The sequence below is a fragment of the Numenius arquata genome, chromosome 5 (genome assembly GCF_964106895.1).
Source record: "Numenius arquata chromosome 5, bNumArq3.hap1.1, whole genome shotgun sequence".
Taxonomy (NCBI): Eukaryota; Metazoa; Chordata; class Aves; order Charadriiformes; family Scolopacidae; genus Numenius; species Numenius arquata.
Window position 1 is genome coordinate 34,335,059 of NC_133580.1, and position 25,705 is coordinate 34,360,763.

Sequence of the window (25,705 nt, forward strand, 5' to 3'; positions counted from 1 at the left end):
GCTAAGATCCACCTAAACTCTTTTTTCTTGTGAAATTGTGAAATCTATGAGACAAACTTACACAAATATATCAGGTAATTGCACTTGCTGATACATTTTCATGTGTAATACTATCACCCTGAAAAGGTTTTAGCACCTTTCAGTTTCTCCGTTTTTTTGCATGTGCATGTTTCAAGTCAGCATTACCCTCATTTTACAGAGGGACAAACAAGATAAACACAAATGCGTTTTCTAAATGTCATAGCAAACAAGCCGGCAGAGGACAAGTCAAGCAAGATACCAGAATCTCAATGTAAATACAAACTAACACAAGGCCTGTCTACTGTGTTAACAAAGATGAAACACACCAGCATTTCAATGAAATGCTTGCAGCTGAGCCATGTGGACAGCCCACATTCAGTAACACCATGTCTCCCTACCTCACAACAGGGTATTCCCTCCCATTTTGGCTGAGAAGAGATCTTTTAAGTGCTCTAGCTGCTCTGCCACCACGTCCTCATATTCTCAAAACACACGAGTTCCCACCTTGACCAAGGATTACTTCCTCCACTGCTTTGTACTCTGAGCCTACTACTAAGAGCAGAGGTTGCTTCACTCACGCTTGCTTGAAGAAACATATAATCTAGCATCCATTTTTATTTAGTTATTAAATAATGGCTCCATTTCACAATCCTTCCTATGTCAATCATGAACACATGCTTTCTCCAAGAAAGCATTTCTTTTTGTTGTGTTCTCATTTCTTTTTGTTGTGAGAATTGCTACTAACACGTCTCATTCACACAACCTTGTGCCAGCAACAGACCTGCCATGTGACACTGTGTCTTTAATTTGGAGAATAAGTCTTATGAGGAAAGGCTGAGGGACCTGGGATTGTTCAGCCTAGAGAAAAGGAGGCTGAGGGGAGACCTTATCGCTCTCTACAACTACCTGAAAGGAGGGTGCACAGAGGCGGGGGTCGGTCTCTTCTCCCAAGTCACAGGCGATAGGACAAGGGGAAACAGCCTCAAGTTGCACCAGGGGAGGTTCAGATTGGGTATGAGGAAAAATTTTTACACTGAGAGGGTTATTAAGCATTGGAACAGGCTGCCCAGGGAAGTGGTTGAGGCACCATCCCTGGAGGTGTTCAAAAGACGGGTTGACATAGTGCTTAGAGACATGATTTCGCAATGGGTTTTTTATCAGAGTTAGGATGATGGTTGGACTAGATGATCTTAAAGGTCCCTTCCAACCTAGACAATGCTATGATTCTAATAAAAAAAAAAATTACTAATTTCCTTTTCCTTTTAAACTGTAAAGCATTATTAATTTTCACACAGAAGCCTTACTTCCACCACTTTCTTCCTCAAGTTCACACTAGTTAATTTATATTTCCTTCCTCTGAACTTCATATCTTCACTACTATATGTATATTCTCCATTTTAGAGCCAAGAAGCCTGAAGCTGTGTCAAAACAGGCCCTGTAGCTTCCCCTGGATTCCATCCAGGGCCATCTGCAGAAAGCGTAAAACCTAATAAATTTAGTTCTACAGTAACTGGAGTCATATTTGTAATCATAGTATTTTCACATGTATTTATGCATAAAGTTATTTCACTGTAAAGAACAGACATCTTCCTTTTTATAAATGGATTTGCAGAATGGAAGATCCTTTGCACTTGCCATTCTTTTGTTAAAACAGAAATAATTTTCCATGGATTTTTCTGAAATTTAAATCAGGGATCTGTTAAAATTTAGCATAAGACTTCACAGACATATATCCTCCTAGAATTCCTTCCTTAAATAGAACCACAGAATCACAGCACGGTAGGGGTTGGAAGGGACCTCCGGGGATCATCTAGTCCAACACCCCTGCCCAAGCAGGTTGCACAGGAAAGCATCCAGGTGGGTTCTGACTATCTCCAGAGAAGGAGACTCCACAGCCTCTCTGGGCAGCCTGTTGCAGTGCTCTGGCACCCTCAAAGTAAAGAAGTTTTTCATCATGTTGAGATGGAATTTTCTGTGTTTGAGCTTGTGCCCATTGCCCCTTGTCCTGTCACCAGGCACCACTGAAGAGAACCTGACCCCATCTTCTTCACACCTGCCCTTTAGATGTTTATAAGCGTTGATGAGGTCCCCTCTCAGTCTTCTCCAGGCTAAACAGAGCCAGGTCTCTCAGCCTTTCCTCATAAGAGAGGGGCTCCATGCTCCTGACCCTCTTTGTAGCCCTCCGCTGGACTCTTTCCAGTAGTTCCTTGTCTTTCTTGAACTGAGGAGCCCAGAACTGGGCACAGTACTCCAGATGTGGCCTCACAAGAGCAGAGTAGAGGGGGAAGATAACCTTCCTCAATCTGCTGGCCATGCTCTTTTTAATGTGCCACATGAGACCACTGGCCTTCTTGGCAACAAGGGCACATTGCTGGCTCATAGTCAACTTTTGTCCACCAGGACTCCAAGGTCCCTCTCTGCAGAGCTGCTTTCCAGCAGGTCAACCCCTAACCTGGACTGGTGCATGGGGTTATTCCTCCCTAGGTGCAGAACCCTACACTTGCCGTTGTTGAACTTCATTAGGTTCCTCTCCGCTCAACTCTCTATCTCTAACCTGTCCAAGTCTCATTGAACAGCAGCACAGCCTTGTGGTGTGTCAGCCACTCCTCCCAGTTTTGTGGCATCAGCAAACTTGCTGAGGGTACACTCTGTCCCCTAGTCCAGGTCATTGATGAATATATTGAACAAGACCGGACCCAGTACTGACCTCTGGGAAACACTGCTAGTTACAGGCCTCCAACTGGGCTCTGCACTGCTGACCACAACCCTCGGAGCTCTGCCACTCAGCCAGTTCTCAATCCACCTCACTGTCCACTCATCTAACCCACACTTCCTAAGCTTACCTATGAGGCTGTTATGGGAGACAATGTCAAAAGACTTGCTGAAGTTGAGGTAGACAATGTCCACTGCCTCATCTATCCAACCAGTCATGCCATCATAGAATGCTATCAGATTGTTCAAGCATGATTTTCCCCTTGGTAAATCCATGTTGACCACCCCAGACAACCTTCTGTGCCTCTACATGCTTAGAGATGACATCCAGGATGAGTTGTTCCATCACCTTTCTAGAGATAGAGGTGAGCCTGACTGGCCTGTAGTTTTCTGGATCCTCCTTCTTGCACTTTTTGAAGGCTGGCATCACATTGGCTCCTCCAGTCCTCAGGCACCTCTCCTGTTCTCCATGACCTTTCAAAGATCATGGAGAGTGGCTTCACAATAACATCTGCCAGCTCCCTCAGCACTTATGGGTGCATCCCATCAGTGCCCATGCATTTGTGGTTGTCAAGTTTGCCTAAATGATCTCTAGCCTGATCCTCCTTGACCAAGGGAAGGCCTTCCTTTCTCCAGGCTCTCTTCTCTTACCTCCAGGATCTGGTATTCCTGAGCACCAGCCTTAGCAGTAATGACCAAAGCAAAGATATCTGGTAACTCCACCTTCTCTGCATCCTCCATCACCATGGCACCCACCTCATTAAGCAGTGGGCCCACATTTTCCCTAGTCTTCCTTTTGCTACCGATGTACTTAAAAGATGCCCTTTTTATTATCCTTGACATCCCTTGCCAGGTTTAATTCTAAGTGGCCTTTGGTCTTCCTGTTGCTTTCCTGCAAACTCTGATGATGTTCCTACACTCCTCCCAAGTGGCTAGTCCTTTTTTCTACATTCTGTAAGAACATGGGGGCCGTATTATCCAGCTATTATGCTTTAAGTAACTGATCAATATTGCCACATTGCAGAGTAATGCTGAAGTATACAAGCAGGCTATGCTTTGACTCCAAAAAAAAAAAAAAAAATATGGAGTGATGCCCTCTACTGACAGCCTGCCCTTACAGTTTTGGGGGTTTTGTTTTGTTTGTGGTTTTGTTCCATTTTAAACAAAACCCAGGAAGCTTACCAACACTCGTAGGTTAAACCAGGCTAAGGCACACATGTCAACACTTGCGAAGAAGTTTTCTAAATAGACAACTCTATTCAGAAATAAAAAGAGAAGTAAAGAACATGAACATGATTTTTAATAGGCGATTAAAAAATTTCAACATTTGTTTTGATGCCTAAAGCTTTGGTTGGCATGAATATAAATCCTGTAATCTGTAAATAAGGGCGTGGAAAATGAAGCCATCTGTTATTAACAGAAATTGTATTGTTTCATGTCAGCACATTAGCATTCATCTCCAAGTTACAACAAGAAAAACTTTAGCCACTGGTTTACACGTGAAACACACGATGTTACATAGTCATGCAGAACACAAAGCAGATCCTCAGGTGGCCTTTGGTTTACCAGAGGTTCTGACATCCTCCCAGGTTCATTTTTTTCAAATAAGGTCCAAAAATGCAAAACCAGCATGGACAACTGAGCCATGAGCTTGAACAGCACGCTTGGAAGAAAGGTCCAGTGGAGTCCCAGGCTGCAGCAGTGCCCCACAGTGCTGGTGGTGATTTAGCATTTCACTTTACTGCTTAAGGGGGAAAGTCAGCCTCAACTGCAACCAACAAATCCCGGTTCCACTTTAAGCAGTTCCCATTTCTAACCTGATGCATTTGCTGCTTCCCTTCAGTTTGCTTTGGTGCAGGATGTTTCTGGATTTCCCACTAATTTGTTTTTTTGTAGCAGTTTGCACATGTGCAGCCAAACAAAGTGAGATAATAAAAAAGCCGAAGCTACCCTCCCTTGACTTTGTATCTCCTAACTCATATGCTATTGCAGTATACAGAACATGACGGACAAGTAAGGCCACCTTTGACTGCTCAGTTCTACCATTCCCCTAAAAAGTGATAAGCCAAATATATGCCATGTCAGAATTCCTACGTAATACTTTGCATCAGTAACTTGTGTTCTCAATAATTTGTAATTTTTAAAAACAATAGACATTGTTTAATTAACATAAAGGCTTTAAATGCTAAAAGAGATGGCTTATTTTGTGATAGAATAATACCGCGAATGACAGAAATGAGAGGATACAGCAAATCTCAGATATGTACATAAGTTACTACACTAAAAGCAAATTCAAGCAGCTAACAATTCTAAACCTTAAAAACAAGAAGCTGAATAGCATTAAACTCCCTCCAGTTTGTATCCTTGCATTTACCAGAGCCAGCATGAAATTGCCTTGGGCCCACACAACAGGCCAAGGAACAGAACACCTCCTCAGACCCCAAAAACTGAGCTGGGCTCCTTCGGGAGCCAGCCTTGGCTCTGCCCTTGTTTCTCGGCACGCACGGAACACAGGCAGGTATTGCCGTTATGTGACCGTGTTTACAGACTGTTTGCTGAGGAAACAGTGCTGAGAGCTGCCGTTTCCAACACCGGCCAGTTCCAACAGTCTGGAAAAGAGAGCACTATTAAAATATAATTAAACACCAATGAGATTTTTAGAGGAGTGAGGGTGAGGAGGAAGGGCAATGGGTGCCCACAAGTCCTTCCACCAATGAAAGACATCCTGCTGTCTGCCAGCCCGCAGTGTGTGCCAGTAGGGTGTCACCAGGACCCCGGAGCAAACAGGAGAGGATGGTGGGAAGCCTACGTTGAAAAGAAACCACCAGGAGGGGAGGTACCTCTGACCACTGTCCATTTAGTAACACATGTCCACTCTGAGGAGGCATAGAGCAGGCCTGCACCATGAGAGGAAAACATCGCTCAACACTGGCCCCTTGCACAAAAGCGACCTAACACTTGTCTTTGCCTTGCCCTCCACAGCCAGCCATGTTCTTGATGCTCCATCATTCCTCTCCTCCAAGCCCTCAGAGCCCCACTTTCTGCTGACCACCCTTTAGTTTGCCTACCCCTGCATCCCCATCTGCTCCCCTTGCGTTATAATCCCCAATTCCCAGCAAGGGAGAGCTGCTCCTCATGAACTTCTGCTCTGGCATCTCCCATTTGGGCATCGCACCTCCTCTTCTATCTCAGCTCCATGCTTGGGCTTGCTTCTACAGCACAGGCACCTGGAACCACCCTTCCAAACCGTGTGCCCTCAGAAACCAATGTGCAATTTTAAGTTGTGAATAAGAGAAACACTCAGAAAAGCGCTCTCTCGGAGCACACATCCTAATCTATTTTGTTACCTGCTACTCTCCCTATGCACACAACATACCCTGGAGAGAGGCCACAGGACCTCACACAGAGAAGCAACACTTCTCCAAATGAGAAGACAGACACCTAAAGCCTCAAGGACATACCCCGAGCACTCTTTATGCAAGTTAGCGTGTGAGAGGAGGCATTCCCAGCTAGTCATCTCTAGCACTGGAGACTGGATAAAACTACCCTCCTGGAAAATGTATTTGATCCACAGTATGGGCATTTCTAAATGGCCAGAGGCATTAATCCTTGTGAGCAAGCTCTCTCAATTTAATTTTTAGGAACTATGTTAAATTTTTTTCCTGTGTATTTTAAGTGTTACTAGATCAAGTTAAACATCTGTCTTAAATATCTGCTCCATAGAAAAAGTATTTTCAAGCATTCTTAATAATTTCACAAGCTTGAAATTCGTTTAAATCCACCTAAAAAAAAAATAAATCTTAGCCCAACTTAAAAAGCTTGTCTAGAATAAAAAAAACATTTTAATTTACGTTATCCTGGAAAAAGATGTTCAATTTCCAAATAAGTAGGCTTTAGTCTTAATCTCAGACTGAGAGACTTAAGACCTTCCTCAATTCTAGTAATGAACAAGTGGTAACAATTTCTAGTGCTTTGCATCGTGTTACAAAAGAAACCATTACAGTAAAAAGAGACCTTAAAAACGAGCCAATTTCTTTAATGCTGAAACTGAATCAGCTCTCTCCATTATTCTACCACTCTCATTAATTAATAGGAAAAACGTTGGGTCACTGAGTTACTGGATCTTTATAAACAATTAAATCCATGCTGATACAAAACATCTGCTAAAATCTGCTGCACACTACTACTACTCTGGGCAAGTATTCACAATACTACACAAACATGTGGTTGCTGACAGCAGCAATCTTTATGAAAGCCAAATTTTGAACGCAAACAGGCCCATGCAGTGCGCTTTTTTTTTTTCTGTTAAATATTTTACACAGAGAAAAGGAGAACAGCCCTGTAGCAAATATTTCTGCAAAGAATTAAGCTCAGGCAAAATCCAACAAGTTTAGAAAGGAATAGCCGTATGACAGATGTTCTGTGAGAAGCCAAAGGCTTGGGGCAAAACGGATTTCTTTTGCAGCATACCTGCACCTTGTATTTTTTTTCAAATATCCTCCTCTATCTCCCCCCTTTGCAACACGACATACAAAGATCATTTTGTTTTCCTTAAAAAAGGTGTTTAGTATCTCTTACTGTTTTGTGGTAAAACATTTCACACAATGAATAATAAGTGTTATTGTTTTACACATATTGGAGAAATTCTATTCTGCTCTGAAAAATAAAAGCGGATCTTGCACACATCAGTGGGGGAGGCATCAGAACACATACTGATGAAAAAACATAACAATTAGTCTGTCAGAGGGCCTACGCACAGTTACTGCTTTAAAATCCAAAGCGCTAATACATTAAACCAAGAAAATCTGCCGTAATGCACTTCAAATTTCTTACCAGGACGTTGCTCTTACCAGGTCTGATGTCTTGCAGTTAACTGAAACTGCAAGAAACGTTAAGGCAACAAACAAACCATGGGAAACATTTGAAAGTAACATCCCAGTGACAGTAGATAATCTACTTACCAAGAGATATCGTGTTCCCTTCTGCTATGGATTGTGATTTAGCCTTCTGATGCTTTACCTTTTATTAATAAAAACACAGCAGCTCACTCCACTAAAAAAATGGCTGCATTGCTCAGGTAGCAAACCCATGCAGTAGATTAAAGAAAAAAGGCAAAAGGAAAAAAAGACAATGATTGTTTCTTGTATGAAGCTGAAAATATCCATGCTGGCACCTTCTATCATGGAGCTACCCTGGAAGCTGCTGCTGCTTCTATTCAAGTGTCTGCAGTAAAGGTCCTGCCACGTTCTTGCCTGCTGCATGGGTTTTCAGCTACCAGAGCTCAGAACAGGCTAACAAACACCACCTTCCCAAGTGAAAGCTCTAATTTCTTCTTCTGCAGTGAAATCAACCAACTTTCTGTGCTACAGAGTGAGTGACAGTAATGTCAGCCAATCAGCTTGAGTTTTCCAGGAAAATCACCCCTTAATTCATTCGAAATCAGGTCATATGACACTATTTGAAATGCTATTGGCTTAGGAGGAACATAGCATTTTAGCCTAATCAGGCTAAGGCCACCCATCTAAGCCTCCCTAGGCTGAAGCCACCTTGACTCTAGGCAGGCTGGGGATAGGAAGAGAAGAATGCAGACCTACCAGAGCCTCCCAGCTGTTAAAGGGCCGGAGCGCTATTATCTTCTGAGCCTTTTTCTGAGAACACTGGGGAATCAAAGTCAGTTCGCTCGGGGAAGCATCCTGCAGGAAGCTGAGGATTTTCGCTTTGTAGCCATCCTCCATCACTTCGTCGCCGCTGCTGTAGTCCTCGTCAAGGGAGCTACCACCATCTTCAGAAGCTGACTCATCCTCCAAGTCTTCTGTTTCTTTTTTAGTATTCCAAACACTCTTTTTGCCTTTGTCCTTTTTCTGAAAGCCGTTCTGCTCTTTCCCGGAAGATTTCTGCTTTGGCTTCTCTTTATTCTCCTCACTTCTGCTCTTGGCGGAGGCTTCAGTCCAGTCAGCAGCTTCACTTTTGGGAGGAAATTCCATGCCTATGCATGCAATATAGAAGGCAACAAGTCAATGCATACTGGTTAAGGGTGAATTTAAATCCACTGTTCTTCCAAAATAAAACTGTATAGATATAAACCACAATTCTAGTACGTAATACACAACAACCCAATAGCAGGTGTAACTAAGAGCAAAGAAGAGCAAACAGCATGCAAGTCTGTTTAAAATGTGTAAATAGTACCACCTGTGAGTAGAAGATGAGCAATGCTAATTTGTATACTGTGGGAAAGTAACGGAAAATTGGCGAGGAGGACCGTAAACATGCTCGAGTGACTCTCATATGGGGTGCTGGAAAACACATATATCACACTAATTGTTGTTTAGTTTTGTGTGTTCAACAAGTGAGAACATCTGCACTTAGATAACGTAGGCCTGGGATGGACTCAGAGGCACCTTATCGAACACGCCTGAGATTCCTGCCCTGCTGTTGAAGAGATCAAAGCACAGTGGAAAACTCTGCCTGCCAGAATCCTTGAAATACAGGCCAGAACAGCAAGTGTGAGCTCTCTCACTCCCTTGCTAACAAGGACTCTCTCTCGCTCCGCAGTGCCTGGGTCCCCTGCTTGCCTGCCTCAGCCCGGGTGCTGCTTCAGAGATTCCCTGATCCATGAGGTATTGAGATTAAATTCGTTCTTTGTCTTGGATCTGTGGTTTTGTGGTTGTTCCTGTGTCCTGCCTGCACTGGCTCGCACATCCACTGTTCAAATAGCAGAGGGTTTTAAATATCTGTCTTAAAACACAGATGATGAATGCTCGGTAATAAGCGTGAGCTGCAGAAGCTCTGAGGTAAGAGCAGATAGTTAAGAACTAATGATGTAGAGCTGGGATGAGATACTGGTCCCACTCCACCAGACTGCAGAGATATTAATTTTGCTGATTTCAGAAAACAAGCCTACTTTCACCATGAAAGTTATATATTTTCCCATTTTAATGCATCTCAGTAAAGTATTAGAGATGGGACAACAAAAACTTGCACTTATTAAAGAAACCGGAAGACTGAAGCATTTCTGACTAAAATAACCCTGCTGTCTTAAAGATAGAGGTTATTTAACAGAGTGTGAGCCAAGTCCTTTTCAGAAGTTACTTGTATGGGTTTTTCTTCCTTCTTTGGAAGAAAGCATGCTTTCTTTTCTGCCCAATCCCAGCTTGCTGCTGATTGACTCCAACCCCAATGTCTGCCTTCTCAGAAGCAGCAGCAAGGACCCAACCTCATGCATACATAATAGCTCTCTCCCCTTGTAAAGAATCCAATTAAGAATACTATCCTATTCCAAGAATACTTAAATAGCTGATAAGGCAAAATATATACTAAGCTGACAGCTGCGTAACACACTGAAAAGTAATCAACTCATTAAGTACTATTTAAGTTATAACTCACAGATTTACATGGAATCATGGTTCTTGCTCCCTACCACAGTTAATGCACTGGTATTTATAAATTGGTTGCATAATTTAAGTCACATTTCTAGTATTTTTCTCTGCTACAATGTATTTTAAAAGGAAAAAATAGCATATGTCAGCTGTCACTTATGCAGTTATTTGCAATTACAGATTTACAAATTACTCCAGTTAAAACATAAAACTTATTTTTAAACAAGCAGGAGGGAAGCAGGTGTCAGCTTTGACACATTTCAAAATATATTTTAAGATATACTCACAGGTAATTACAACTCATGTAAATCTGTATTAGCAAGGCAAAGATATTTGTCTCTACTTACAGAGCAAAAGAAGAAATAATCGTGACACTTATAGATACAGAAAAGTTGAGTTTCCTTCTATCATCCTCCCCATAAAACTAATTTCAAGTATCAGTGCAAGTTTCTAAGCATAGTGCTGTCAGGACTGTCATTGCTGGACATTAGAAAAGATTTGTATTAAGATTCTGTCTGGTTTATCTTGGGATAAAATGGATTATAAATCTGCCTTTACCCTCATCATCTTCTGCAAATACTTTCAGGGCCTCCAGTGCTTCATGAAACACCCAGTTATGTTCCTGAAGTACATCTCTCAGTTCCTAGTAAAAGATAAAAATTTTGTATTGTGGTAAGGTAAGCAGAAACTAAATTTCAGTGCATAGTAACATTAAGGCACTAACAATTTTAATCGCACAAAGCAAAGAAAACGCCTGCAGATCAGATGATTCAAAATAAAGGAAATCAAAAGGAGAAACACCTTCAGTTTATCCTTATACACTCAAGCTTAGGTAGAGTTGCACTCCCCTTTTCAAAAGGTCAAGAACACACATAAAAAAGCTTTGCTTCCAACAATATAACGCACAGTATTAAAATGCCCTGATGCGTTGCTGAATATCATCAGGTACTAAACTAATACAAAGCGCACAGTATATCTAGTTGCCAGGGGAGAAAAGTGTGAGAGAGTGGGAAGGATAATCTCCCCATGGACTTTTTTAATAGGCCATCCAATTTGCGCCTATGTCAGGCTTGTCATGGGACCAAAAAAGTAGGATGAGAAGTTCCATACATCCTGATTACATCCAACTGCTCTCAGTTTAGGGCAAGTTACATTCCAAAAGCAGCAACAGCGAAGACTTTCCTACCCTGGGCTTCTTCCAAAAGCACTGCTGGTGTAAGGACTGTTTCATTTGGACTATCAACAGCTCCAATTCTCTTAAGAAGTCAAAACCTGAAGTGCCATCAGGAGACACGAGCTCACCTCCTTATCCAATCCAGGGAATGTATTTTGCAGCTTCTTCACAAGCATCTCTTGCCTCTCCCATTGTCTTTGGGGTTCTGACTCATCCAGCTATGTTAAAAAAAAGGAAATCTATTAGGTTTAATATAAATCACAAGCATAGAAACAGAAAAAAAATATTAAAAACAATCAAACCTAAACAATACTGCATTTCCTTAAAGAGCCACTCCAAATGACAAAGGCACTTAAGACAAATCCAAGTTGCAGAAGTCATTCCTCATACATAGCCAACGATCAAAATAACACCAAAACTTTCATAAGCATAAAAAATGTCTTCAGTCATGAAATACTGGCATTCTTTACCTGATAAACACATACATTGCAAAGCTACACCAAATATAAATAAATTTAGAACTATCTAGTTTGTATGTCTTTAAAATAAAGAGTTAGTAGTTACTCTGGATGATATTTAAGGCAGAAGATGGCAGGGTTAACAGCCAGTCTAACAGCTAGCTTAGATTACCTAAGAAGCAGTATTTAACCCACCAGAGTCTATAAACATGTCAAATATTGTGTTTATATGAAGATTTAAGGGAAAAAAAAAAATCCATAAATACTGTGTCGCAGCACCATGGAGTCACATGAAAAGCTGGCAACACTTTTCAACAATAGCTTCACTAATAGCTACTATCAGCCTGCAAAAAGGGAGGTTTCTTATGAATGACTGCCAAAACTTCTACATGCCACAAGCTGCTCTGTTATGTATTCACCACAAAGAATTATGCAAGTTTCTTCAAAGAGCTTTGAATGCAGAGTGGTTACAGATCTACTTTTCTACAGCAGAGATGCCAACAGGTTTGATCAATTTTTACTTTGCTGAATGATGCTATTTGCTGAAAAAGCACAAACCAGATCACCCAGAAGCACTTGAGTAACAGAGGACACTGTTCCTTTCCTCAATGAGCCTTTGGTATCATTAGGAGTACAGCTACAGCACATACAATAGCTGACAAAGTATGCTCTAGTCTTAGGAACCAGAGGAAAACCAGGAGTGAGGGGAAAAAAATAAAACCCTGCAGGTTTTCTCACAACGAATGGCTATTACAAATTCTAACAACCCATGTTTCAGCTTTATTTTTCCCAATACTTCCCTTTTTAACTGTAATGGAACTGTTAAGCACAGAAAAAAATCTGCTGCATGAAGCCAGCTCTAATGAAGGACTGTTTGCTAGGCTGACTAGGTAATAATTCAGTAAAGTCTCCTTTGTAACCTAACGCAGGGGTTTAGCAAGGGGAAACAAACCCAAACCCCAGCACATCTTGCCACACAAAATTCACAGCTCACCCCAGGAAGTAGGAATATCAGAATAGTATTATTTTTGCTTTCATGGAAAACTCTGCATTTTCTTCATTTTGTTCTGACCGATGACAACATTTAAATTTCAACACAAAGACAGTCACCATCCTCCATCCAGCCTCCCGTACTTACTGCAGAATTCCCTTTCTCTACCATAAGTGGTTTTCAAGGATGTCCACTGGGATGCCTGGGAGCTGGCCTCATGACAGCTCTGTAGGACTGGGCACAAGATCTGCCAAATACCAACCTGAATGCACCAGGATCATTACATAGTTCCTATTTATTAGCAGAGGTCAGAGTAATCACTTCTTTAAACGTAACCAATTCATTCCTTTTAAAGATTTCCCTAAGTCAGTTTCAAATATATATGTAAATAACATTATTTCTATAACACAGAAGAAGAACAGCATCAACTGACATTAAACTTCACCTATTTGAGAAAGCACAAGGCATGACCTAACGAGGCAAAGTGATTTGTAGCCTCTAACTCCCACTGACGTTCACAAGAACTGACTGGTACTCAGTGCCTCACACACTGCTACCTACCACCAACCACTTCCATGAAAGCAGTGAACAGGCTATTGGGATACAAATCCAGAAACCCTGAAGAACAAAGCAGGTAATTCCATTCAGAACTGCCACGGAGAAGAAAGCAGAAAAATACCGATTCAGATGGCAAGATTTGAATTTGCTGATAAAACACACCAAGTTCATGACACCACTGTCATTGATCAAGTCTGGTAATTCCACTTATTTTACAATGCACAACGAGAAAAAAAAAAACAGTACTTACATGATTAGCTTTTGGCTTTTTCATGAAATGCTCATTTCTATTTTTGCAATCTGAGGGAGAATCTTCTAGTTTCCTTTTACGAGAGGCAGCTTTAAAAAGAATCAAGGCAGAAAAGAAGAATTAATTACTTTCATTAAGTTCACCCCAAAACAGTAGGGTCATTCAACCAATACTATCTTATTAACTTACTGCATCTTATTAACTGCGCAAGATATTTACCAATCTCCATAATAGTTTCCTATTATAGTCCACAGACACTGAAACATCAAGCAAAGCAGCTGCTTGAAAGTACATGTTTATTTACCTTTAAGGTTTTTTTAGTAGTTCGGCAATTGATCAAGTAATTGCCTCTCATATATAACAACTGAAATAGCTTGGGGTTTTTCTTATTTTTTTATAATTGCCAAGTGTTTCACACACAAGTTGCATAAAAGTATGTCTGTCTGTTTTTATTCAAGCTGACTGCTTTTGGAAAGTTGGTATTTAATCAAGGCTGAACCCCAGTTGTGAGTTGGAGTATGTGCATCACTGCCAATCTGGAAGTGCCGATGACTGATTTCTGGCTCAGGTACACACCGCAGAGGTTACCACCAAACAGTTTTCAACATTAAGTCCAAATGTCTGAAAGAAAACTATGCATACTAAATCAGTGACAACTAAATATCAGTGATAACCATATTACCTACAAATAGTTCATACGAGCCAGAACTTTCTGAATATCTTTGGGCCCTAGTGATTATCAAGATACTATCATCTTAGCATTAAGACCTGCCCAGTGAGGTGCATTGTCTGACTGCTGCCACGTGCAGCTCATGAAGGCAAGAACACATTACCACTATTTCTGTACATTAGCTTTGCTTGAAGCAGCAACTGTTAACAGACGAAATTACTGTAAAAATTCCTAGTCCACGATCTGAAATAGTACTGCAAGTTAAATGCTTTTTCGGAAGAATAACTGCCTGTAGAGCTTTGATGTCCGATACCAGCATCTCAGGCCAACCTCACCGCCCAGACTGACAAAGGAGGCCAGGGAACCAGAACGCACACATGCGTGCGCGCACACACACACACGCGCACACACTTGCCCTCCAATCCAAAAGACTGCCGGGATGATCAAAATAGTTTAGTTGTGGAAAATGAAGTAGCCACATCTTTTCACAAAAAGACATTTTGTGTGGAAATTCTTTAAATACATTTTCTGCTAGATTCATTAACATCAAACAGAGATGTGACATGCAAGTATTAAAAAAAAAAAAAAATCATTAAAACATCCCAAAGGCAGAAGAGTAAAGCATCAGTAATTCTTCCTCAAATGAAGGATCTGGCAAGAGACACCAGAAAACACTGCTAAGATTTTTTTCAAAATCTATGTATTTCTATATATAGGCATAAATATATACAAGCATCACAGTTCAAAGCATCCAGAGAATGTGCCTACGGAGGGGAGGTGGCTCTCCTTCACCACTCAGACCTTGACCTTTCTGCCCAAGAACCTTGTTTAAACAATACTGTTTAAACAAGGAAAAGCAATAGTCTGAGAAATGTGTGTTTGTCTTGATATCAAAGTTAAGGGCTGTCAGGCTGCTTGTCGGGTAAAGCACGTGGAGGCCTCACACTATTACTGCTTAAGTTCAGTTCAATTAAAACTACATTTGGAATGGATAATTCTGAATACGAATAGTGATCCCTCAAACCTCTTTGCCCTAAAAAAATACATGGGTTCTATTTAAGAGTATTTTGAAGATCTTCCTGCTTTGAACTCATGGGCTGAGCTCAATAGTCTTTGAAGAAAGCCCAATTGCAAGCAATTTTAGAGGCAATAAACTGTAGCAAAGGATCTGGATAACCATGGACTCAGGAACCTATCAACACATAATTAGTTAGAAATCAACCTGTAGTCTTCTGAAACCATGCCATTTATCATCTGCAAATGACAAATATAATCCCAACTTCCTGAAGACATCCACTTTTCAAGGTACACTTAATTATTCCTTCCTATTCTAAGGGAGCATACAGCTGAGGCGATGAAGAAACTCTACTACTGCTAGATGGGAACCATCCTTGGAGAGGAGTCAGGGCACATCAGGCCTTCCAGAGGAATCCTTGTTCTCTATAAATTTTATGATTAATAAGCAATGAGAAAAGCAGCTCCAGGGTTTCAAAATTTAGAGAGGCATCTGTAACTACTGCCACTGTTATCTGCTGCCACTGCTACAAAAAAAAAAAAAACCAAACACAAAACCTTATTACTGTGACTTTCCCCACCATTACAAGAGAAACAGTCATTTTTGCCTGTTCAAAAAGCAGTGACCATCAGACAGGCTTGCATGAGGCTGCAGCTCAGAATCACTCTCACTGCTTTCATGGTTTTCACGATGTACAGAAAACACCACCAGAAACAAACCGCAAGCAGCAGGTTTTATCATAACTTCACATCTTTCATGCATACACATGTTCTCAGTGTGTCACATCTAATCTTCAAACCTATAAGTCATCTGCAATGCTCCTTGTTTTAGCTATATCCAACTACTGAATTTAAGCTATAAATACAAGTTCTTGTCACTCTGAAAGAACAGAAAAATTTGAAGATGATCTGGCCACACGTTTTTAGCAAAGCCGTGCTTCACAAAACTGTATCTTGTCCCTGGCCTCTCACATGCTTAACACTTCACAACAAGTAGAGCGTATCATAAATTGACATAGGTAAGCAGATGTTCAGTAATGTCTCTCACATTTTAAAAAATGTGTCCAAAATGAGGTGATTTATACCATCACTTTCAGGCATGCTTACTCCTAACTGAATATTTTATATAACAGCTGTGATTAGCGAGAACTTTGCTGCCAAGAAGTTTTTTCTGTGGGCTCATATTGAAAGGATACGAAGCAGCATTCTTAGATCAACACAAAAATGGCCAAAAGGCAGGGCCTACATACCAGAAATCAAAGTGGTTTAGTTCAAACACTGTGAACTGCAACAAAGTTTAAGGACATATATTAGCTTAAACTAGTTTAATATTAATCAAAACCCTTGGAAAAGTAATTATAGTCTTCCAGGAAGGGTTTTTTCAGGAGCAGCAGCACTCAGAAGAACTGTGTTCCTCAAAAATCTGCCAGCTTTAGTTTTCTATTGCCAGCATTCAAGAAGTTCTATCTGTAGAATTTGATCACGCTCACAGTGATAACCTCAAATGTTGGTCTGGCTGGGTAAGAAAACCCAAAACAAAATACAAAAGCAACACTTCATTAAGATTAGCCCGATGTTTTAAAGCTTTCTGGTAATTGTTAAAAATCTTTGAAGTTGCATATAAAAATCAGAAGATGAAAATACGGTAAGTTCAATAGGGGGAACTGAATTAGCAAAAAAATCTTTTACTTTACAAAGGGCGTAAAACCGTTCTCTCTCAGCACATGATCTTTCTAGACAAACCGATTCCAAATCCATAGGATACTGCATGAAAAGACACTAAAAACTACTTTAGACAAAAGTGATCATAAATAGCTTTTTCCATTGTATCTAAACCATGAAGATCTCTCAGGAAAACCACGGACAGCTGAACTGCAAACAGATGGAGACTGCTGAAATGGATTAGCTTTTTATAATGATGTTAATATTCATAACAACCTTCCACTCTTCCCCCACCAACCATAGTAAATCAGTCAAAAGGTTAATATAAGACAAGAGATTTAACCCTGGACCTAGGTGATGTTAAGAAGCAAACCCCAAGCCAAGAATGATGATCCTTTCATATGCTTACCACTCTCTACATACTCCCACATCATGTACTGGGGTTTTTTTGTTTGTTTTCGTGTGGTTGGGGGTTTTGGTTTGGTTGGTTGGTTTGGTTTTTTTGTTTAGTTTTTTGTTTGTTTTTTTTTTTTTGATAACACCATGAGATTATAAGCTCAGATGCAGAACAAAAACCCCTAAATAAACTCTGAGGGCTCAAAGGCAAGGTTTGGGAGATGTTTTGCTACAGAACTGTGGGGATTTGTCTAATATTTAAGACTAATCATTCTTATTCAGTATTACAAGCAAGTCTTGAAGTCAACCTGAAGAGAAAGTTGTGATAGGCCTTGACACAAGGCTACACTGCGTATGGCTATGTACTCCAGTATATTTTTTCCATACCACTGGATTTCTCACCTACAACATTTAGAATTACTATTGCTAACCCTTTACCATTTGCCTCAACTTCTGGGCAATGAAGGAACCAGCAAGAACAGAAATCACTTAACGACCCACATGTGAAGCAATCCTGAGCTTCACAGAACAAATTGCCCTTTTTTGTTCTATTTCTGGATTTTGGTCCGCATCCTCTTTTCATCTTTCCCCTTGCAAAGATCGTAATTACAGTTTTCTGTTATTATAATAAGCAAACAAGAGTATAACTTTTAGCATATGCATTTAGCACTTCTTAAATACCTCCCAATCAAGTTTACTTCACTGGACTAGCTATAGCTTCTTAAGTTTGTTTTTGTTGGTTTATTTTTCTTTTTGTTAAACATACCTCCATCATTGAACTTCAAGCCAGCAGCTATTGCTTCATCCATTGACCGTGTTGATTCTATCAACTGCACACACACAAAAAAAAAAAAGAGTCAACTGCTAAGTGGTGAGATTTAATCCAGTTGAACAGAGGAAGACAGTGATAGATCAGCGCAATTGAAGTACACTTTAAAAAACATCCCAAAAATACATGCATTATAAAATCCAAGGACAAAATTAACCGGTACCAAATTGGCTAAACTGACCATATAAGCTGTATTTGGAAACATTTCAAAAAACCTACTGGAAAACATTTTTAATGCAGTCTCGTTTATTATCACTTTTTTTCCTACTTCACAAACATACCGTGCAGGTTTACTTAAAAGCTTTTTTACAAAAAGCTATTCAATGTTACTATCACAACCCCAGAAAATCCAGAAAACTAACTTCTTAACTCATAAAATGTCTGTATACTGTCATGTTATGTTGGTCGGTTTCCTGAAAGTACATGCATGAAATTTAGAACATGCCTCAAAGTCTATCTATACTTTCTTGTAGTCCTAGATTCTTTCTCCATTCATGTGTAATCTCAAACCAGATAATTTTTACAAATTAAATGGATGATGAGACTTTTAGAATGCTTTTTGCAGGTGAGATAACTGCAACAGAAGCAAATGAACTAAGGGTTACAAATCTGAAAAAACACAAAAAATGAAGTTATGAGGAATCACATTTCCCAAGTATCTGTCCACATTTGTAAACAGCATCTTATAATTTTGCTATAAACACATAACTTCGTTTTCAAAAGGCTCGTTTTTTCTTAATAGCTTTCATCAGTTGCATAGACTGTCAGGACAGACTGTTCCAGATCCTTCATGGAGGAACAATAGATTTGCCTAATATTCCTTCATCTTCCTCAAAAAATGTTGTGGATATGTAACTGTGGACAAAAATTTGCACAGCCTCCACGTACTACAAAGTTCTGCTGATACAGGAGCTATCCTACACTGTCCCGAGAATAAATACTATCAGTACTACACACCACTGCGTAGTTAAAAACACCACTGAAGTCACAAAACAGCAGACACACCACATGTCATTTCTAGCTAGTTTCTATGCTACAATGACATCTTTAGTTTAAATGCAGTCTACGTGGCCAAAAACTAAAGCTTCATATATTCTGGCCATCTACAATGTAAATTTTATTACATCATCCAGAAGAAAAATTCCAAAACTGTTATTTGCAAACCCTTCTTTCTTCTTAAAAGTAGAAAGCCTAAACATAAAGCTTGATGCACTGGGGAAAAAAAACCACCCAACAAAGAGCACCAGTTAAATCTCTATATTTCTTTAATGATATTTTAACACTGAGGAAATTTAACAGATTAATTTAAACACATTTAGCTTTGAAAACCAAAGCTAATGAAAAAATAGATATATATTAGCCCTGAAAAGTAACCTTCCTAAAAATATCTTTTACTGTACTGAAGATATTTTACTGCAATAAGTTACCATAACATTACTGTAGATTTGTCCATACATTGGACAATGGCCAAGAGTATCTCTGGTTTACATTTCAGCATAATCGGAATAAATTATAGTAAGTTCAAACCCACTCTCTTTTTGTGTCACTAGAAGTACTAAAGGCTTTGAGTGTTAAATTTCATAAATCCAAGGGTTTCATCTACTGGAAAAGATGTCAGTGATTTCACTCTTTCTGCATTTAATCAGTAAGCTGCACTCCAACAATGGCAGTTATCAACAGTTATCAACCAAGACAGCTATAACTAAGATTAAACGTCACCTAAGATTAAACATCCCAACAGAAAGAAGCAACAGACAAATTTTCTACACAGTGGAATTCACTGTTGCTGAGTTGATCTAAAGCTATATATATATACACATACATAAAAAGTGTGCATGTGTAAATTTATATATTCTTATATATATATACACAAGTGTCAGTGTACATATGCATGTGTATATGGAAACACTACATGGCTGTAGTTCCCCCTAAACTGTATTACTTTGATATACCATTTTACTAATAAGAATTAAGGCTGTTCCCTCTAATAAAACCAGAGGCTTAGGAATACTGCCTACAAAACAGTCATCAAAATAAAACAAAAGAACAGAGCATTATTACTTGTAGTAAATCTTGGTCACTTCTTTCAGGAAAAAGTTCCTTCAGTGTTTCCAGCTTTGCATCTCTGATGTCTTCCTCCGCATCCTTCTTCACAGGTGGCAGCTGATCTCCACCATTTACGTATGCCAACTGGGGTAGTTCACCTTCAGGCTGTTCATCATCATCAGACTGTTCAGAGCTACAATGAGACGAGGAGAGGGGAGAGAAAAAGAATTAATTTTTTTTTTTTTTTTTTTTTAACTCATGAATATTTTACTCTACCAGAACATTATTGTAAACCAAAAACAACCGGATGGCACAAAATGTGTTTAGATGCATTCAGTAACACGGAACCAACTTGTACCCAAGGTGATACCTCCTATTCAGGACAAAATAAAGCATATACGACTAAGTGTTCTGTTTGCAGTAAACACATTTCAGCTTAGCAAAGGGAAGAAGAAAGGAGGAACAGACAAGGGAAATACCATGACTTACCCTTGTATTGAGCTTATAAAAGGTTACTTGCCAATTTAGCACTAACCGTCTTCATACATTTCATCATTTCAGCTACCTGAATTACATCAGACCATCAAGTCTGTCTCAGTCTTGCCAGTATTTATTTGCCCAACAGATAAACAGATGTGTATAAGCTCTTTGTAAAAACTTTCCAAGCGTAGTATCAACTCTGTCCCAGTTCTCAGCTCACTGAGAAGGAAAATTTAAAGATCCTTATGCAATATCTTAAACATGGGAAGAACATTCCTGAAAAAAAGCAAAGTCCTGAATTTACGGGAAGATTTATTATTACAGCTAATCTGCAGGAGAAGCACGGACAAGACCGAATGTAAGCACAGGTCTCCCATCCTGCTGCCCTCCACAGACACATAAAAATGTCCTTCCCTGAATGAAAAATTCACTGAACTGTATGGAGTTTGCCATTTCATAAGGACTTCACCATCAACAAGGATTGCTTGCAGGTCTCTTTACCCAGATATAGTTAAAAAATAAACCTGTTTTTCCTCACTAGATCTTTGGTTAACAGTTGCAACAGGAAAATTGCAATAAATTCTGAAAAAAGTAGTAAAGTGCCACTTACATAGAAGCTATACACTAATTTGAAACAACTGTGCAACAAATAATCCTTTTCTCCTTATCCTGTTTAAAAGGCACACACAGCCACATGGACTCTGTGGTTGTGACTCTCAGAGTAAAAAAATCGTCAAAACAAAAAAATAAGCCCAATTCCTCTACAATCCACTAAGCTGTCTAGTTGTAAGCTTCAGAAGGTGAATCCAGCATCCACTTCAAAAAAAAAAATTTCACTGAATTTCACTGAATTTTTTTAGAGTGGCATACTAAAATTCTATTAGCATGTTTCAAATCTTTTTGCCTTGATAAGGAAAGAAGTTTCTTTATAAACTGCATTTAAAATAGAAAAATCAATCCAAATGGAAATGGTAACACTGCAATTACCCTATCATTTCCCATCAGGGATTAACATCTAGACACGGGTCAACAAAGCTAGAGCTGCACAAATGATAAATCTTTTCCTCTCTGTATAATCACATTCTTATCAAGCATAAAGAAACACTCATTTAAGTGCTAAATGAGTATGACTGACCCACAGAACCTCATGTTAGAGTTCTGCTTTTTTCCAACAGAGTCCAGACAGTGACTCTGGTAGCGAAGCTTGTGGCACTTTTCCTTTTAGGAAAGTCATGCTTTCTGCTCTATGCCTTATTCAGGATAAGGGGGCCTGGGATACCCTGCAAAAAGAAAAAAAATTCACAAAACCACAAACACTAGGTAACATGTCCACTAAAATGCACAGTGTAAAGACACTCGACTGACTGATTCTGTGCAAAGCCAGGCTAAATCCAGCACAAGCCAGAGCTCGTAAGCCTGGTCAGGTCCAAGTTAACTCCTGCCACACTCTCAATTTGCCTATTAGCTCAACCAGAACGCCACTTGTGAGACAGCCTAGTGGGTTCAGTACATATCGGTTAGCACCTGAGCCAACACACCGTGCCAAAGTGTCGGGCACTGGGGTACCTGGTGCATAAGAGACCAGTGGCTACAGAAGAATAATGAAGAGTACAAGAGGATGCCACTTATGCTCATCAGTCCTACTAGAAGCCACTTTGCTGTCCATCTCTCATTCCCAGCAATTGGAATACAGTCTAGGAATAGCAATCTGGCGCTCTTCAAGTTGGATCCTGTATGTCTTATTAGCGTCAGTCCCACATGGTACAAAACTCCTCGTGCTGCTTCCAAACCAGGCTGATCCCAAAAGCAATGTAACTACATTTACACAGGACTGCACACAGGCCAGTTTGGTGCACGCAACCAGCTTGCCGTCTCTGTATCCTTGCACAATCTACAACGTAAACCATAGACAGAAACAGGAGCTGCACTGCTAACTACTAATCACTTTTCTTTCTTACCAAGTATCAGCCTCAAGCTGAAACTTTGGAGAACATGTGTTAAAAAAAAAATAAATCAAGAATTTCAGGTAGTAGCAGCAGAGAAAAGCATTATTTCATTCTGCTGACAAGCTCCGGTAACTCCATGCTCTGTGTAAGGACTGAAAATTTGAGAAGAGACTACACCTGTTAAGGTTACTATTACCATAAATTTTCCACAGGCTATCAAAAAAAGCAGGTTAAGCCATCTTGTTTTGCTTAACACAGTAACATTTAAGGGGCACAGACAACTACCACATTTCAGTCACGCAGACATAAAACTAGCAGGTAATAAATAGCAGAGCTTTCTTAAAACTATTCCAACTGGTCGTGCAAGATGTCTGTCTACATCTTGTCTCTCTTGCACTCGCAATGTTGCCTTATTAGCACCCACACAAGTGACTCTTGCACATTATTCTTTTCTCTTCCATCTTATTCAAAAATATAAACTTCCAAATCACTAAAGAAAAAGTTTTCACTAAGCACGGGAAACACATCATGCAACAAATACCTAACTTTAGTTCAAAACTCTTATAATACACACTGAAGCTCTACTTGATTTCCTGCCCAGTAGGGTTTCATAAAAAAAGTGAAACAAGCTAAAATCAACTCCCATATACTTTAAAACTAATAGAGCAACTATTTTATGGTTAAGCTTTCAAGTGCCATTAAAAGGATTTCAGAGGGACAAAGGTACAAAAGTATAACGAACATCACATGAATCACTCAACATCACAGAACTCCTCCCTTTTAAGTGTCTTCTCTGAGAAAAAGGCTTAAGAGCTGGGTGGTTCTTCCCTGGAAAGCCAGTAAAGTTTAGTTATGAGCAGGAAAATCACAAACCAGTAAGCCAGAACCTAGCCTTTGATTTTCAATTCAGTATTTCAATTTAGAACATGACATCAAGTTGCACAAACATTACAGAAACTAGCTTAAAGCATACATTACAACCACATCTCTCCTTGGAGCCCTGCTTTCTTTAGCAGCACTGAAGTTTCTTGGTTCTTCATCTTCACTGTCTGATGACACGTTTAGGAACTGTACTCCTCTTCGATGCTTGAAATAAGATTGTTTCCTTGTCCTCTTGGCTTCAGGAGTTTCTGGGATGGGGGAGTACCCTGTGCAAGCCATTTCGATAGGAGAAAACACAGGAGACAATGACTTGTGACTTATGACTTCAAATATTTATCTGTACTTAGAGAATCAGATAGCTATGATTTCTTTCTTATACACAGCAACCACTTAAACAGAGCTCACATCCCTATGCACGGAAAATTCTTGTAAGCTGTATTCCTTAAAGTGGTAACTTACCTGGCAAAGGATCCTAAGCCCTTCTACATCAAACAATTTTTATACCACAAAGTGTAAGAGATCATGCATTTTAGGTTCGTAGCTACTTATAAATATGTTTTTATTTTTGGAAAAAGGAATAATCGGCAAAATCCTCTAAAATACTTCCAGGCTGATGGGGACATGGATAGAAACATACTGGTGTATCTGATGGCTGATTTATGATCCGCTTGTCTTGATAGCTTTTCAGAAAGGGAATGTCAGTGTTATACTGCAGAAAATTAGGAAGCTGCATCAAGGAACTTAACAGGTAAGTTGCAACTCCTATAGAAATATAATCTATTTAGCCAGTCTTTTCCACATTATGCTCCAGTTGGTTGTTAACAAGGAAACTCAGCATATGGAAGCATGCTTTGTGTTATATATGAACCATCAGGATATACAGAATCTATACATAATCAGGATATGGCACCATGAAGACATCAAGTCATACACGACCTCCAATGACACTTGCAAAATTGACCCACTACGCATGCTTTAGCGCATATAATTTTTCAGTTCTGAACATGCTTATAAGACAACCAAACGCACAAGCAGCCAGTCTATTCATATAATTCCCGAATTAGTCATGAAAAATGCATGACTAAGTCCCTCAATGTCAGTTACACCTGAGACCAACTCCATGCATATATCTAGATGAGGAAAATATGACCACACAGGGAAATCTACAGACAACCTGACATACTAAACAGGTCTGGAAGCTAAAGCAGAGAGAGGATTAGAACACAAAAACATAATCAAAAAGCCTACACTTTATTAGACTTTGCCCTAATGCAAATACAGCATCATGGGCATCCTCTCCCCGCTAGCGCATCAATTCTTTCTTAAAACTTACATGCCTATAATCCAAACACCAGTGGTCCTAACTGTGGAACCATAATTTCATCTGGAAATAAAGGTACTTTCTTCTGCCTTGGTTGACTAACACAGAAACTTGCTGAGTCAAGTACTACAGAGCAAAATGTCAGTTTTCAAAGCTGATTTGCCAGCAAAGAATAGACACAGAAGAAGCTAGAATCAATTCACCTGATACCCAAATGCAGAAGCGAGCTACACGGTATCCAATTCCTTCGTCTGTTATAAAAGGCCTCAATTTTAATTAAGTTACCATAAAAATCTAAACCTTTTCTATCACTTTCAAAAGATGATAGAGGATTAGGGTAATGATTTTGACAAGAGGCAAAAGTCTCACTTTGAAAAGTTATCTTCTTATCTTGAACAGCCTATACATGTGTAAACTTAGCCTTCCTAAAAACTACTAGTTCTGAAGCAGTAACATACTGTCGCAGAACAGGCCTCCCTGCAACCAAGACCAACATGTTGGCAGTAGAAAGTTCCTCAGTCATACCTTCTTCTATCTACCCATGTTTGGAAGGAGACATATCCTTGACATGGTTGCTTTACTATATCTGAAAATTGTCTAAGATGAATACAGGAAAAGAGAGAGAGAGAGACCTTTGGGAACGTATCAATTTTTTTTATTAAACATAAAGATGTGGGCAAATGTATTTCAACAGTTCCTCTCTCACAAAGGAAAATAAAGGAGGAAAATTCTGAAGGTTATAAAGTTGGGCTAGTCAAGCAAGGGCTATTACAACAGGACAGAAATATGAGATCCATGAAAGATGTGAATGGAAATATCAAAACAGGTCTATAAGAAACAGGAGAAGTTCACGTTTCTACTGAATTAACAGACTTGATCAAGCCAGTTTTCATGATCTCTGCCTTGTAGATTAGACTAT

The 25,705-nt window shown here is 39.6% G+C and overlaps 1 protein-coding gene across 1 annotated transcript in view; it reads right to left on the minus strand.

The window, feature by feature from the left end:
* SMARCAD1 (SNF2 related chromatin remodeling ATPase with DExD box 1) overlaps positions 1–25,705 on the minus strand; it is a 46,458-nt gene that overhangs the window by 14,999 nt on the left and 5,754 nt on the right. Inside the window, exons 2-8 of the mRNA XM_074148320.1 lie at positions 23,557–23,731; positions 20,173–20,350; positions 18,049–18,112; positions 13,541–13,629; positions 11,412–11,501; positions 10,668–10,752; positions 8,328–8,719 (exon numbers count right to left, since the gene is read on the minus strand). Coding sequence (XP_074004421.1) covers positions 8,328–8,719; positions 10,668–10,752; positions 11,412–11,501; positions 13,541–13,629; positions 18,049–18,112; positions 20,173–20,350; positions 23,557–23,731 — 1,073 coding nt within the window. The remainder of the gene's footprint in view (positions 1–8,327; positions 8,720–10,667; positions 10,753–11,411; positions 11,502–13,540; positions 13,630–18,048; positions 18,113–20,172; positions 20,351–23,556; positions 23,732–25,705) is intronic.